The sequence below is a fragment of the Acartia tonsa genome, chromosome 12 (genome assembly GCF_053477335.1).
Source record: "Acartia tonsa isolate MP-2025a chromosome 12, ASM5347733v1, whole genome shotgun sequence".
Classification (NCBI taxonomy): Eukaryota; Metazoa; Arthropoda; class Copepoda; order Calanoida; family Acartiidae; genus Acartia; species Acartia tonsa.
The window spans coordinates 6,156,816-6,174,455 of NC_137271.1; the positions used below are offsets into that span (position 1 = coordinate 6,156,816).

The following is a 17,640-nucleotide window of genomic DNA, read 5'->3' on the forward strand; positions in this document are numbered from 1 at the left end:
CTGTACTAGAGTATCTCGCTAACCGCTTAACTTAAGGTTCTCGTTAACAGTTTAGAGTCTCATAGGCCCTGTGAAGGTTTATAACTATTTAGGAGGAGGGTACCAATACCCTCCCAAGAGAAATTGCCCTAGAAAAGAAATACCAAATACCCCCAAACTCAAGGGTGGGGAGCTGACCGACCATACGATCATAAACTATTACTTTCCTGTTAAGTGATATATTTAAAAATACTAAAAGATAAATTTAGAATTCATTTTAACAGTGTTTTAAGATTTTGCAACGTGTAATTTAAAGATTTTAAGTAGCAAATCTACCTACAAATTAAATTCAATAAGAGCTGGATCTTTAAATCATTTTAGTGGTGAGCCAGATCGGGGTGAGCCGAATTTCAGCTAATCATAGCGCGGCATTTCATAAAATGCTGTGCTCTTATTGGTGGAAAGTTGGCTCACCCCGATCTGGCTCACCACTAAAATGATTTAAAGATCCAGCTCAGCCTTATTTGTCCGTCCCAATTAGCGTCATACTAGAGAATATGAATCTGACTATCCTAACATAAAAGTAGTAAGGTTTTTTGTATGTAGCCTACAAATTTCGATTGTATGGAAGCTTTTCATCCCGGGATGGTTTTAGACTCTTTATTTCTTAGATTTAAGTCTTGGGATCGTTTCTGGTTATTTTCTACTTTCATTATTCCTTCTTATACAGAAATCCTAGATGCTAGGGTCGCAGCCGCTAGCTAACATTAAGCATCCTATTATGTAAAGAAGTAAGGCTTATTTGTTTGTTAATTAAGATCTTGCTAACAACGGCACCAACTGAGTACTTTAATTGGAATTGTTTTAGGCTATTTTCAAATTTAAATCTTGAGATTATTTAACTGCCTCCTTCCTCGAGTGAGCATCAAATAGTACTATATATATTAAAGAACATACATACTAACTGACAAAACTTATAGAGATTCTTTGCAACTTTAATTAAAGATGTGTCCCCTAATAAACATTACGGGCATTTTTTGGCGACGGCCAATTATCTTTTTTAACCTATAATAAAAAGTTCATTATAGACTATATTTTTTTGTCCATTTTAAGATTAAACATAATTACATATTTTGAAGCAAAATTATTTTTTGATGGCGACTTAATCATAGAGTAAAAGAAACTATTAAATCTTTATATTAGTATACTTTTTATTTATTGTAAAAGAATCTCACAACTGGTATATTATTCTTACTCATATATTTACAAAAACTAGCAGCTACGCCCCTAGAGGCCTCTAGGGACTTTTATTGGAAGGGGGGAGCGGTGTCACCCTTCACATTACATTTTAGATTTTTAAAAAATACAAATTGGGGGAAGTACACTTCCCTAAAATAGTTCCCATTTGGACCCATTTGAAGCATTACTGTAAAGAAGAAACAAATCGGTTCAGCGGTTAGCGAGACTCTTCGGTACAAACAAACGGACATTGGTAAATAAACATCCTGTTAATTTTATATAAGGATTAATTGAAATTGGTCAAAATATCAAAAAAAAACGCAGTAGGCTATTTTTTACGAAGATTGAAGATAATGTGCATTTTTACTTGTACTGGTCGCTGCCTTAATTGTTGGCCCAATAAAATTAAATTGTTTATGATAAATTTCACTGGTACCCAAAGCTTTATAACCACGTTATCTTATTCGTTTGCTGTATTGTTTTCAAATTTGAATTGTTTGGTATCAATATTTTCAAACTTAAGAAGGAGTAATTTTGTTTATCTACATTGCATTGGGGATGTATATCAATCCAATCTATCTTCCAGTGTCTTATCCCATAAGATTCTTGACGGCAAGATACTTTAAAAAAAGAGTAGTTACAGACAGACGGACAGACAAATGTGAAAATAATTAGTTGGTCCTACGAAAGACAGGTATATTGACAGACAGACTAACAGATTAAAAGAAAGAAACGAAAAGACAAACACACAGACAAATAGTAATAAATCTACTGACAAATGAAAAGACTGCAGTAAAACCAGAAAAAAAAGTAGGAAAATAATAGTAATCCGATAAATTCATGAACAGATACACAAAATTTAAAATCAAATTACAACCCGACCCAAAATTGAGACAGCGCTTTGTGCAAATCGCCAAATTGTAGAATTGCGTGCCTCTAAGCCATATATTAGGCGCTCAATTCTAGCCTTTTATTTCCACACACTCCAATGCCAGGGAGTTTTTTTTTTTACCACTTTTTCACCTCCTCCCTTCACATAAATTGATGCATCTTTGGGTGAAAAATCTCACTAAATTGAATTCAATTAAGCTAAAAAATACAGACGTTTTTAGCAAAATCGTAGATTTTTTAGATAATAATATAAGTTAATAGAGTAATGATAAAAAAATATTAAAATTAAGAAGAACATTTAGGTTTAAAGGTAGCACAGCAAAATTATACTAGGTTGCCATAGTGAAACGGCAAACAGTAATATAGAAAAAAAATTAAAAATTGACTATTGATGTCAAATGAAATTTATGTAAGTTTGTGTTCTTGTTTGTAAAATTGACTTTTGGTTTACATTGAATGAACGGATGTCAAGATAAAGGTCGTGCAATCAAATAAAACTATGGAAATTTTGGAATGTAAAGAAATGTATTTTTTTGCTAATGTGAAAAAAAAGTAGTTCAGCAAATTTTCGGAAACACCCAAAAAAAAACGACCTTACGTCAATTCTAATCATTTGAAAGTGAATGGTAGCAGGCAGGGGATAGGTCAGTGGTGGGTAAATTAATCAACAACCCTTTATCCCCCCCCCCCAATATTTGTCGCCTTTAAAAATTCTTTTATATTTTATTATACCATCCCTGCTACTCTGTAATAATGAAGTTGATATTTCTTTTATCGATGTGCAAAAAAGTCGAAATGTTTAAGGCATTTTACCTATTAAGAAGTCAATCATTTTGCCTCTAATTTGAAGCTAAAAATATTCTTTATATTAAAAATATATAAATATATAAAATATAACTTGGAAGTTATTTCGTAACGAAGATTTTTTTTGGTGTTTTTGTTAAGATCTTGCTACCTACAGATATGATTTACTGGTACAAGATCATTTTTTCGGCCAAAAATCCACTAGTCTAGAAAGGTTATTTATCGCATCTTATTATAAACAGCTTTCCGCGGTAATATAAATAAACGATTATAATATTAAAACCAGTCTTGTTAGCCCCGAGATACTGAAGGCACGGGCTAACAAAACTGGTTTAAATATCATTATTTTTTTAAATAATCGTTGAAAACTAGATATAATACAATACGATACATGAATTTTCTCTATTGCTTAGAACCGATTCTAATCCAGCTGATATTCACTGGTTTGGACGCCATGCAGGAAAAAAGAAAGACAAAATAAAATGGAAGAAAAATCTGTAATTGCAAAAATTGTTGATATAATACCAACGCCTTACTTTAGCAGGGGGAAAAGGGTTTGATCTCAGCATTTTTTTGGCTCTACGAACCATAGAGTTAATGGGTTCAATTAAAACATTAATATGTCATCCTTGCACTATACTCCTTGCTAGGACACAGACATACATTATGATCCTTTTTAAAAAGTAACTGGATGTTCACCCTTCTGTTTGTTTTTGTGAAGCTTACGACATTGCTAACCGATACAGTCCCCCTTTAAAGTGAAGCTTCTTAAAGTTTCAGGCAAGGCGAATGGTACTTCTATCTTGTACTAACTTTATTTTGAAATATAATCATTTAAGGGGCGTTTACTTAAAAATATTATGGGTATAGTTCCTTTCGTAACATCGCCCTATAAGGGGCGATTCGTCGTATTTTTAAAATGGCTTTTTATAGGTTATTTTAGGTTAAGTTAGGTTATATTGGGTTAGGTGATTGCCCCACAGGGTTAGGTAATTGGCCTTGCAGGGTTAGAGCCCCCCGTAGGGGCTAGAAATAGGAGAAATGCTACTGTGAAAAATACGAAGAAACGCCCCATAAGGTGCGATGTTACGAAAGGGACTATACCCAATATTAATATACATAAACCCCAAAAATAGCAATAAACCTGTCCCAGGAAAGTACACTCATATAATGTTTGCTGATACATGTTACGGTCCTTGATTGGGCAGGTTCGTAGCCACCCTTATCTAAATATGATCTTGACATTGTATGCAGAGTGTTACCACAAAATCTGTAATAGCAATTTTTTAGTTGTCCCTACATCCTAAGTTTTATCCGTACGATTGTTAGCCTCTAGAAGACACTTGTCTTATTTTTTACGTTTGTCTGAACCAAATCTTGCTAATTAATGTGCATAAATATAGATCAAACACCCTTCAGACAACCAACCATTTGATTGCACGACCTTTGTCTAGAAATTCTAACTGTGAATAGTAATGAGTTGCGCTTATTTCGGGCCAAGGCATTTCCCTTACTCTAATAACCGCCTTATAGGGTGAAAAACGAGACGTTGCCGTTCCTGCAACTGGCAGAAATACAGTGGATATATTTTTGTCAAAATTGTTTGTCTGGATGTAAATTCGACAGTAATTTGCTATATAGCGTAAGTATGCTGACAAATATACATCTAACACAGGCATTTAAACATCCAATATTGTCAACTATACATCTATTTCTTGCCAATTTAACATCTAAACTTTTTTATATGTCATAAATACATCCTGTACATTTTTATTCACCTACACTACCCTATTAATTCTAGAAGAATAGCTTAAAACTAGACGGCTTGCGATTCAAATGAATTTGATGGTTCGTTAGATTGCATGGACATATTTTTTGCAAGTGCTACTCTGCGCACATTATAGCTTCTATACCTTTAACAATAACTTTAAACCTTTTTGTATTATCTGTCCCAATGGATATAAAATTCGTGGATATTGTGACAGGGAAATATTGTAGTCAGTTTATTTCCTCAGATATTGGTCAATACGTTCCTCCATGGTGAGTGGAGGAGATAGGGTAGAGTCATAAGTGATGGAGAATGGGGGGTACCATTATATTAGTCAGCTAGGAGAAACAATTTAACTGAGAATTTGTGGATTTCTCACAATATGCTATATCCATTTCTGTCCCATGCAGGCTAGGGATAGTATAAAAATTTATGATATAAGCTGTCTATTTATTCTAAAAATAAAAATTATCGCATCGTATTATAGACAGCTTTTCGCGGATAGTAAAGTAAAAAGTTATGAGATTAATTCAAGTTTAGTTGATACCGAGGTGCCGAAGGTATATCATATAAGAACTTGTTGTAATCCAGCAGATAAAAATCAGTTTTGAAGCTATACTGAAAATTACGAATTTTCGGCCTAAGTTTAGTCGTGATGACCACAAAAAGTTTGCTATTGTTGTACTCTGATAGAATATAATCAACTTTGATAGATAGATAGATGGATAGATAATTAGATACACATACAGATACACAAACAGGCAGACAAATGGACTTGATATATTTTATTGTACCCTAATAGGATGAAATTAACATCCTTATACTAAAGTAACAGGATGCTTGTGTGTTTGTATGTTTTTGTGTTTGTTTGTACCGAAGGATCTCGCTAACCGCTGAACCGATCGGGTTCTCCTTAACAGGGTAGCTTCTCATAGGTCCCGGGAAGGTTTATAACTATTTTCTTGGGGGGGGGGGGGGGTGGGACACTCCCAACCCCCCCAAAAAAATGAAAAATCCCCCCTCCCCCCCCAAATTTTTTTTTTACTTTTTCGTTTAAAATCTAAAATAAGAAATTGGGTTATCAAATTCGACTCTCCCCTCCTCAAGTGCCCCTAGAGGCCTCTAGGGGGCGTAGCCGCTAGTTTTATATAAACTGATAGAATGACAGATAGATAGATAGATAATTAGAAAAATGGATAGTTAGATAACTAAGAGAGAGAGAGAGTTATTAGTGGATGGAAGGGTTTTACACTATTTTTCGTTTTCTAAGATATCAAAAAATTAATAGTTATTTCTCGCATCGTATTATAAACGGCTTTCCGCGGATATAGAATGTACAATTGTAAGATTAAAACCAGTTTTTTAGCCCCTAGGTGCCGTAGGCACAGGCTAAAAAACTGGTTTTAATCTTATGATTGTACATTTTTATTTTCGTATGGATGAGAACCGGTTCCTATCCACCGGATTCGAATGAATACGAGAAAAAGATATGATATGACATGTTTAAAATACACAAATAAAATTTGCATAAATACTTGTTAAGTATGATAGATAAAAAATACAATCTCTAACATTTCATTTTGTAATTACTTTATCAAATCAAACGTATGCGCCGGTTGCTCTAACCCCAACCCCCGCCAACCCCACACCCCCCACACACACAAACACACTCATTTTAAAATTAATGGAAAATAAGAAATTAGGATATTTTTCGTTTCTTTGTTTATTACTTTTGGTCTGGTCAGATTAGGTTTATACGGAATACTGGGTACCCCTGCATGGTTAGGGCCTCCTTACGCAGTGGTTAGTGGTTATATAATGATTAAGTTTACTGGTTCCCAAAGTTTTATAAGAACGTTCGTTTTGGGTTTTGGGCGTTATAATAAACTATCAGTGTCCAAACTCTTCTGACAATCATTATAATTTACAAAAGGAGTAATTTTGTTTAACATAATTGGGGGGTGTGCATAAATTTATCACCCAATGTACTATCCATGAATGTACTAAAAAACAAATAAAGAGCTCCTTATCTATTTCCTTAATGTTTTCCTATGATTACAATTTGTTAAAACCTATATACTACGGGACTATTTGTTTAAAAATAATAAATAATTAAATAAAAATGACAGATTAATCTTTATTCTCTCTTCCCAAGGGCGTCTAAGGGGTGCTGTAGAGGTGTGTTTACCTCCCCTTAAAGTAAAAAGCTTGGACGTCCCTCCAAAAGGCTTACTAAACAGATTAAATTACCCATTGTAGAGAAGCATTACATATGGATGGTTTTAGACTATCTCGGCAATTTGCAGAATGATCTACAAATAATTGATTTCAATAATAAAAAGTGATAATTTTCAGTCAACAATTTCTTTTGCATCCCTGTGCATGCAAAGTGCACGAACCTGCGGTGCAATTTTTCAAACCATTTCTGTATCTTTGGTTATCATTTTTTTTTATTTGGAAAACATTCAAAGTTTGTATCATAAAATTGGTTATAGATCAGAAATAACATAAATAATTGGCATAAAAACCAAGAGAGGGAGAGGACATTGGGCTGTCTATTACGCCAGTCCATAAAGTTTTATAATAGTGTTTTGTTATTCGTTGGCTTTGCAACTTTGGGGACTTTTATCAATTTTGATTGGTTAATTCATGGAGGTGTTTTAACCACTTATTGTAATCAACAGAAGGGATATTTTGTTGATCGTCATTGGGGATGTAATTAATTTATTGGCCATTGTCTTATTTATTTAGATACCTAAATATAACCCCTTTTCAAATTGAAAGATTTACTGTAATAAGATAAATGTAAAGATGGTATTTTGGGGTTATTAAAAAACAGATCATATATGAAAAATTTTCAAGGTATAAAAAATATTTCGTCTAAGCAAGACAGTAGCTTAGTTTATTTTTATTATCTGTTGTTTTTGCATTATTTATCTTTCTATTATCTTGTTTAGATTGACTTATTCCTAGATTATCTATCTATTCATCTATCCATCTATCAATCCGTCAATTTATGTATCTATTATCCATCTATCCATCTATCCATCAATCCATCAATCCATCAATTTATGTATCTATTATCCATCTATCCATCAATCCATCAATTTATGTATCTATTATCTATCTATCTATCTATCTATATATCTATCTATCTATCTATCTATCTATCTATCTATCTATCTATCTATCTATCTATCTATCTATCTATCTATCTATCTATCTATCTATCTATCTATCTTTCTATCTATCTATCTATCTATCTATCTATCTATCTATCTATATTAGGGTGGGTCGATTTTGGACATTTTTTTTCTGAGGCCAAAGCGGGGATCTGCACTCAATTTATATAGATATAATACACCTCTGGGTGATTTAAAATTTATCCTAAGTCTTAAAACCGCTGACGACCAGACATTCAATTGTATAGCTATTTGTAAATGGGAGTCAAAAATTTATTGAATCAGAACTATGGCTTCATGGTGCTCCCTGGAAATGCCTTGAGGAGCTGAGTCAGGAACTTTTGTCCGTTTCAAAAAATCTCGTTCCTAGCCTGAGAAAATCTAAAAAAACCTCTACAAATTGGACAATTCTCAATAAACCTTAAAACATTTTGTTTTTTAGTGATTTCTAAGGCTAGGAACGAGATATTTTGAAACGGACAAAAGTTCCTGATTCAGCTCCTCAAGGCCTTTCCAGGGAGCACCATGAAGCAATAGTTCTGATTCAAAATTTTTTTTGAATGTCGTCTTTGCATACTAATAAGTAATGAATTATATTTTTAAGTGGTCGTGTTCTAAAACTCAATTTTTTAAAATTCTTTTTCGGTCAGAAATGTTTTTAAGGTTAATTTTATCTGTTGCATATCCCCGCTTTGTCTAATTACGATATGAACCCACCCTAATCTATATATCTATATATCTATCTATCTATCTATCTATCTATCTATCTATCTATCTATCTATCTATCTATCTATCTATCTATCTATCTATCTATCTATCTATCTATCTATCTATCTATCTATCTATCTATCTATCTATCTATCTATCTATCTATCTATCTATCTATCTATCTATCTATCTATCTATCTATCTATCTATCTATCTATCTATCTATCTATCTATCTATCTATCTATCTATCTATCTATCTATATATATATCTATCTATCTATCTATCTATCTATCTATCTATCTATCTATCTATCTATCTATCTATCTATCTATCTATCAACCTATCTATCTATCTATCTCTATATATATACATATATTTATCTATCTATGAGCTGCGTGGCAATTTACGACATACAATATGAAACTAATGACTTTCTATGTGCAAGTAAAAAAATCTTTACGGAATTCTATAGACCTTTCTTTTTATTCATATAACAGTAGATTTATGAGGACAGAAAATATCAAAATATTGTGTGAAATTGTGTCTAGAAATGTAACTATGGCCACTATTAGCTCCTTTTAAGTGCAGATTTGACTGCAAAATGTTGTGGTTTAAGGTGATGCTATGGAAAATTTTCGGAACCTTGTAAAGATAATTCCAGCATTGTATTGCAGATAATTTTCCACGAATATTAAAATAAATAGATTAAGATCATTTTTTAATATCCACGGAAAGCTGTCTATAATACGATGCAATGAATAACTATTCTGGACTATTAAAAAATATCTTTTTATATCAATTTTGAGAAATTTTGTATATGTTATTTACAGGATATTTCTCCAAAGAACAAAAAATGGTTATTTTTATGTTCTGAAAGGACATTTTAAGGTACGTATGCAGACGCTTGGCTTAAAAAATTAAATTCGTATTCTATCAAACAAATTTATAAAATTAAAAGTATTAAAATATACCGAACGTACAAAAATTAAATGATCTTATTTAAAATCATGTCTTTGTGAAATAAAATTTTTTTCTCCAAAAACTCCAAAATCATATTGTATTTACTACTGTGTATTTAATGAAGGCACGATTTAGGGTGAGAGTTTATTGCATGCAGTCAGTCAATATAAATAACTTAAATGCCACTTTTTAAATTTTGACTATTTTTAACAAATTGGAATTTCATATGAATAAATTATATGTAAATTGGAAGGGGAAGGGAGTAGTAGAATAATAGCCTAAAACCACTCCAATAGTATATTCTAAAGTGGCTGTATTTAAGTTTATGCGTTCAGTAAGATCATTTAAACGACAGAAAAGATTGCTTCTAAGCCAGGTAAAACCCAGTAAAAAAACTCAAAGTATATTTCTCTTTATAAGAAAACTAGCGGCTATGCCCCTAAAAGCCTCGAAAGGCAAGGAAAAGAATGGGGGTGAACCTACAATTTTAATTTAAATTTTTAAAAAGGCAAATAACTAAATGGGTGGTTCCCTCCCCCAAAACTGTTACAAACCTTACCTGGACCTATAAAAGGCTACACTGTAAAAAAGAACCATATTAGTTCAGCGGTTAGCTAGATCCTTTGGTTCAAACAGACAGACAGGCACAAATCTTGTTACTTTTATATGAGGATATTAAATTTGGAGGGGGCATCTCCCTCTTTCAATGCACAGCTCCTAATTACTAATGAAGAAACCTCGGATTAAGTTTTAAAGAATCACAGCAAATCCAATTATATTTTATTTTACAAGATGTTAAATAATATTTTTTGTTTTAATAATGATTTTTTTCCAAGTAACTAAGTAACTTGCTAAGTAGATCAAAAATAAAATTGAAGTCCTAAATAACCTTTGTTAAGTGAATAAGTGATTAGATAAGGGGAAAAAGAAAATCTTTATACATACATCAGAACATTAGACTTAATATTTCTAGAAAAAAAACAGATACTTTCCCTTAAAGAACCTGTCGAACAATAAATCCTGTTTAAAAAATAAATTTAAATATGATGAAAATGTAGTTTTTTTTCTTTAAGCCTAACCACTGCAAGGTAGTTCTAATCCTGCGGGGCAACCCAGTACTCTCTAAAACCTAACCTTGCCTGACTTAAAGAAATGAACAAAAAAACTAACCAAAAATCAAAAATCAAAAATGAAGGGGAGAAGCATTTTTCTCCACATGTCACAATGAGGTAAAAAACCTTTCGCAACATTTGAACTATAAGTTATTATATTTTAACGAAAAAAGCTGTGAATAGAAACCTATAAGCTGTTAGTCTATGTTAACTCAAATGTGTCAGTATAAAAGTAAATTGCAAGTGCAAAGCGGATATGTTCGTACATTTCAACAACTTTTATAACGTTAAAACAGCTAATAACAAGAATGAGTTTGCATATTAGTAGTAGACAATAATCATATTACTATGCTAATATAACCTTACAAATATTTTTAAAAATTTTTTTTGTGAATTAGACAACTAATAAGAGAACGTGTATATTAAATTTAAAGTACTTGTATAATTTACCAGGAATCTAAAAGGTAGATAAATTAATGTACATCCCCAAAGATGATACACAAATTACCCCTTCTGTAGATTACAATTAGTGGTTAAAACGTTCGGAAACTAAACTCAATGAACCAATAAAAATTCAATAAAAGTTCCCCAGCGAATAAGAAAACGCTATTATAAAACTTTGGGGATTGGTGAAATAAACAGCCCAATGTCACCTCCCTCCCTAATAATTTACAGTCTAATAATAGTTATAAAAGTATCTTCAAAAACATATTTTGTTTCAGAACAAACGTTACAAAAAATAATTTTGTAACTTTATTTGAAGACTTAAAAATGTACAAGTGCAAATACAGGGTAGATTATCTTGATTTGGCTATTTAACTACAAAAAAAACATTTGGTCAACAAAATTTTGGACTTAATAAGATTAGTTTTCATTAAAAGGGAGAGGTCATTTTCTAGTAAATCCCGTAAAGGTGTGTGTTATAAGGCCTAAAAATAGTAGTAGAACGATAAGGTGCTCTAGATATATGTATTCCCTATTGAATAGAACAATAGGGAAATTTTTTTTTTTTTTGATAACCGTACCTGGATTATCTAAAAAAAATACGAAATTTCTATCAAACGCTTTGTTTGGCTCAAACTGACAAAAATTTAAAAAAAATATAATTATAATAATAATGTTTTCTATAGGTACAAGGTAAAGGTTAAGAACAATCTATACCATTAAACAAAGGAAGAAGTCATTCTTTACTGGTTGATTTATTATAATTATATTTTTTTTTATTTGTGTCAGTTTGAGCCAAACAAAGCGTTTGATAGAAATTTCAGATATTCCATGTACGGTTATCAAAAAAAAAAAAAAAAAATTTCTTCCCTATTGTTCTATTCAATAGGAAATACAAATATATAGAGCACCTTATCGTTCTACTACTATTTTTAGGCCTTATAACACACACCTTTACGGGATTTACTAGAAAATGACCTCTCCCTTTATGCCTCTTGAAATGGATAATAACTAGCGAAAAACACTTTTTGTAATTCTTAGGATTTCATCGTCCAATTTTTTTAAAGGTTATATGCAATTATATAATTGAAGAAAAAATCATAAAAAGACTAGGGTTGGGCCGGATACTTTTTTGGCCGGATACCGGATACTTTTTTGGCTGGATACCGGATACCTGATATGCGGCTGATTTCTAATGCCGGATATCCTGTTCCGGCCGGATATCTGGCCAACGTTATCGGATATCCGCCATTAAAAATCATCCGGATATCCGGAATCATGAAAGTTTCAATATCCGATATCCGGCCGGAGATTGAAAATGACTGGATATCCGGCCCAATCCAATGAATCCAACGGGAAAGAACATTTGACGATAATGATGTACACACAAAATTATGAAAAATAAAACTGGTTTTAATCTTATATTTTTTCATTTTAATATCCGCGGAAAGCTGTCTATAATAAGTTGTAATATAACTATTACTTTATTTGACCAATAACATATCGGTATTAAAAACTTAACTACTTGTCAAATATTTTTACAACAGTGTAATGTATGGAATAGCTTCTGAATTATTCAGCGATAGGTCAATGAATAATAAATTAATCTTTTCCAAAATATTAATATATAGAAAAGCCATTATATAATTGTACCATTGTATTCTTATTCATATTCTTTGGATTTATGGATGTTGTCATCCTTGTTTACTGTACTTAATACAATAAAATAATTATTTATAGAATCGTATTATAGATAGCTTTCCGCGGATATAAAAATTAAAAATTATAAGATTAAAACCAGTTTTGTTAGCCCTGAGTAGCTGCTGAGAAGACTGATATTAATTTTATGATTTTTATTTTTATATTCGTGAAAATTGTATCCTATATACATGCTTTACATGATTTTTCAGTATGGCTGAGAACCGGTTCTAATACAGCGGATATTATTGGTTTCGAAGTTATAATGGAAAATATATTTAACCTTCCAAAATCTTGATTCATGGTTTGTAAATTTATGATTATGGGTGTTGTCAACCTTGTTTAATTTACTTTTAAGAATAGTTTTCTCTGTTTTAGATAAAGATGAATGCAAGCCAATGTACATGTAAAAGTATTACGTTGGGGTAGGTGGGGGTAAAATGATATATGATCATAATAAACTAATTTCTACCTTTAGTAGTAGGGGCAAGAATATTTTATATTAATTGTATATTCCTCGCCAGAGGCGTGTAGAGAGGGGTAGTAGGGGGTTGTATATCTACCCTCATGGATACACCCCCCTAGGGCCTGCAACTCCTACCACACTCCTGACAAAGGTCTTCATCCGTATAATACCCCCCCTAAATGTGGCAAAGGAGTTGTAAAGTAAAAAAAAGTCACATCCCCTAAAATTAAAGGTTTGCTGGATGGAAAAATCATAAAGATAAATTTTGGATGCGCTTCGCTTCCCGATATTTTAAACATACCAAAGGCAAAACATAATTTAGTTACAGAAAAATGAATAATTTATCTTCAGATGTTCCCAGTCATACTGATAAAACATGCATAGCATCGTACTACAGACAATTTTCCACGAATATTAGAATAAAAATCATGATATTATTACATCGGGGCTAACAAAATTGGTTTTAATCTTATGTTTTTTGAAATATCCGCGGAAAGATGTCTATAATACGATGCGATAAATAACTATTCACTGTACATTCTTTTTTGTAATACAAAATAGCCCACATTTATCCCATGCCTATTTGATCTTTATGAGTAAAAGTGAACATATATTAAAAAGGATTCAAAGGGATTTTGTTTATTTAAAATAATTTTATTGATCTTATTTAGACATGCAAGCCTTGTACTAACAATTTAAAACTTATATATGATATGATACTCAATGATATTTGATAATTCCTGAAAGTTAGGTACAATGAAGAAATCGTAGCAACTATATAATCAATACAAAAATCCTGTACGTCCATTTAAACATACTGATTTTTTGCTTTTATGGATGTTGTCATACTTGTTTTCTTCAATGATTAGAATCCCTTAATTCTTGATTTAGTGAGTATTGTGAAAACTTGAATGTTATCTTAATGTTGCCATGCTGCTAGTTTATTTACTTGCATACAGAGATTTTCAAATGGCACCAAATAGAAAATTTTTCTGATATTATCTTTTCCAAGGGGAGGTAAGTACATTTGCCTGTAAATTATACTTATCCCAAAAGGTGATAGGTTCGAATCTCGGACCAACACCGCGTCATAACAAAAGACGTTAATAATGGTTCTTGCTGCTGCTATGTCAGGTGCGCGACATAAATAGTAAGAGTAGGGGGATTGCCTTGGCCCATAAACAGTTGCAACTCATTACCATGTACAGTTAAGACTTCTCAGACAAAGGTCGTGCAATCAAAGGGTTGGTTGTCTGTTAGATGTTATTGGGTGTTAGAGTATCGCATCCAATAACACGCATATGATGATCTAGATTCTCTAGATGACGACTTAAAAATCGAAGGAGAATCCCGGCCTTATGAGGTAATGGTAAGGTAAAAGATAGATATACCAAACTTATTTCATATTGGATCAAATTTTTTTTATACACGAGAAATCATTTTAAACGCTTTGATTTACGCTTCTAATCTTGTAATAAAACCCTTTTCTTTTTTTAGCTTCATATAGTTTATATTTGACATCTAAGTATAGATGTATACACAGATAACTACATCCCTTCTTTTTTCAATGACATTTTTCGTCTGCTAACAAATTGTTTTCTGCTACTTGGCTGTGTTAATATAAACGACACCATTGGTTGATTTTCAATGACCCAATTGAGAGTTGGTACAAAGACACTGCGATTGGTTATGTAACCCCATCCCTCTAAAGTGTTTTACTCTATTATTCGAATATACAAAAATGCATATAATGTAATTATTTTGCTTTATACCTTTATGGTTGTCTTCAACTGTTTGATTTCATCTGTTACATTCCGTTCTGCCAGGTCTCTTTGTCTAGATAGATAGACAGATAGATAGATAGAAAGATAGATAGATAGATAGATAGATAGATAGATAGATAGATAGATAGATAGATAGATAGATAGATAGATAGATAGATAGATATATAAATAGATAGATAGATAGATAGATAGATAGATAGATAGATAGATAGATAGATAGATAGATAGATAGATAGATAGATAGATAGATAGATAGATAGATAGATAGATAGATAGATAGATAGATAGATAGATAGATAGATAGATAGATAGATAGATAGATAGATAGATAGATAGATAGATAGATAGATAGATAGATAGATAGATAGATAGATAGATAGATAGATAGATAGATAGATAGATAGATAGATAGATAGATAGATAGATAGATAGATAAATAGATAGATAGATAGATAGATAGATAGATAGATAGATAGATAGAAAGATAGATAGATAGATAGATAGCTAAGATAGATAGATAACCCGCGACCGTGGCTCAACACGTAGCGCATTCGCTCGTCGTCGGAAAGGTGATAGGTTCGAATCTCGGTCCGACACCGCGTCAAAACTAAAGACGTTAAAAATGGTTCCCACTGCTACTATGTCAAATGCGCGACGTAAATAGTTAGAGTGGGGGGGAATGCCTTGGCCCAAAACAGGCGCAACTCGTTACCATGCACAGTTAGGACTTCTCAGACGAAGGTCGTGCATCACAGAGAGTTGGTTGTCTGTAATGTACTGTACTACGGGTATGAGGTGAAGGACCAAGAGTCTGGCCTTGAGTTGACAAGTTGACTGTTCAGTCCAGGTGCAACTCATCCAAACGACATTAGCACACATAGATAGATAGATAGATAGATAGATAGATAGATAGATAGATAGATAGATAGATAGATAGATAGATAGATAGATAGATAGATAGATAGATAGATAAGCTGCTTTTGTACAATTATATTCTTGTTATGATATCTCAAACACTATGTCTACGTCGCTAATAAAGATAAGTTTTATTGCAGAATCATAGATGACAAAAGTGTTCATTTAAAAATGTCAAATAATCAGAAACTTAGCAAAGGTATTTTTTACAATTTAAAAATTAACAGATAGATAGATAGATTATATGTATACAAATATATGATAGAACAATAACATTTGTAGAGTGTCAGAACTGAACAAACTGAATATTAATGCATATGTCTATGCAGAACTGATTAAATACATGTTAATATTTAAGGACATACTGATGTATTTAAAACTTGATTTTAGAGCTGCATCGCTTATAACACTATACCTTGTTTTAATAGGAATCAGTATTAAAAAATCAGATGAATAGGATAATTTTAACATTCAATAATTTGTTGTCAAAAAAGTAAAAAATCAGCTTGTTTCAAATGGACGTGCGGACTTTCTGGTAACGATTATAGAGTTACTGCGCTTTCTAAAGGAATTAGCATGCAAAGTTTGAAATCGATAGGACATTTCTAACTTGTTTAGATCAACGAAAATAGCTAAATGTAACGGACGGACCGACCCTAATTATAGAAAAGCTTCGCCTTTAAAAATTAACAGATATATAGATATATTATATGTAGATAAATATATATATATATGGATTATATGTAGATGAATAGATAGATGTATATTTAGAGAAAAATAGATAGATAAATAATCAAAAGTTTTGCATACCTTAGTTGAAGGTCCAAACGATCAGACAACGTTACTCGGTCAGTTTTCAACGCCAAGGATAACACAGAAAATTTATTCTAAAAATAATAAATGTATAAGTGTAGATAAATAAACCATATAACTACCTGGATTCAGTGTTTGGGACCTTTTTCGTCTGCTATCAAATTGCTTTCTGTTTTTGTAGCGACTTGGCTATGTTAATATTTCCAACGCTACTGGCTGATATTCAAAGACCCAATTGAAAGTGGGCACAGGGTCAATGGGTAAAGGACATACAGTTATTTAAGCCCTCCCCCCTTCTATTGTTTTACTTTTATATATTTATTATAATAAAAAAAACTAAGAATAAATAGAAGACCAAAGATGCTGGTATAAAAATATGAACAAGAACGCTCAGTAAACGAAATCTCTATATAAGATGCCATTTACTCGAAATAAACCATTTAAATTTGATTATTAGCGTAATAATTAGGATTGGATATAGGATATACATGGAGATATTTACAGGGTAAAATTTATCGTCTAATATAGACCTCATTTAAAGTTCAGTTTGTTCATCCAGTAGGAGAGGAGGGGATGGGTTATCGTTATCTTAGCCAGATGCGAGCATTAAATTATAAGAGTACATGAAAAGCTGGTGCCAAATCCAAGTAATAATATTTCGCATATTCCAGAAGAAAGCTACAGAGAAACAAGTTAACATTACAGACCGACTAACAGACCGAATTAATTGTAGTGAAACTTTTCTACAAAAGAAGTAAAAAAATAATTATACCTCTATATCTTTTTCTGACAGATGTTCCGTGCTGAAATAAAATAAAGGTATTATTAGCAGGGATAAGAGGATAGGGTAATTACAAATACATCAACTATATTA

General features: G+C 31.9%; 1 protein-coding gene across 1 annotated transcript in view; it reads right to left on the minus strand.

Annotated features, from left to right (window-relative positions):
- The window catches only part of LOC145333519 (uncharacterized), a 109,106-nt gene that overhangs the window by 35,437 nt on the left and 56,029 nt on the right, over positions 1-17,640 (minus strand). Inside the window, exons 7-9 of the mRNA XM_080178678.1 lie at positions 17,539-17,569; positions 16,764-16,840; positions 15,027-15,090 (exon numbers count right to left, since the gene is read on the minus strand). Of these exons, the coding sequence (XP_080034804.1) occupies positions 15,027-15,090; positions 16,764-16,840; positions 17,539-17,569 (172 nt within the window). The remainder of the gene's footprint in view (positions 1-15,026; positions 15,091-16,763; positions 16,841-17,538; positions 17,570-17,640) is intronic.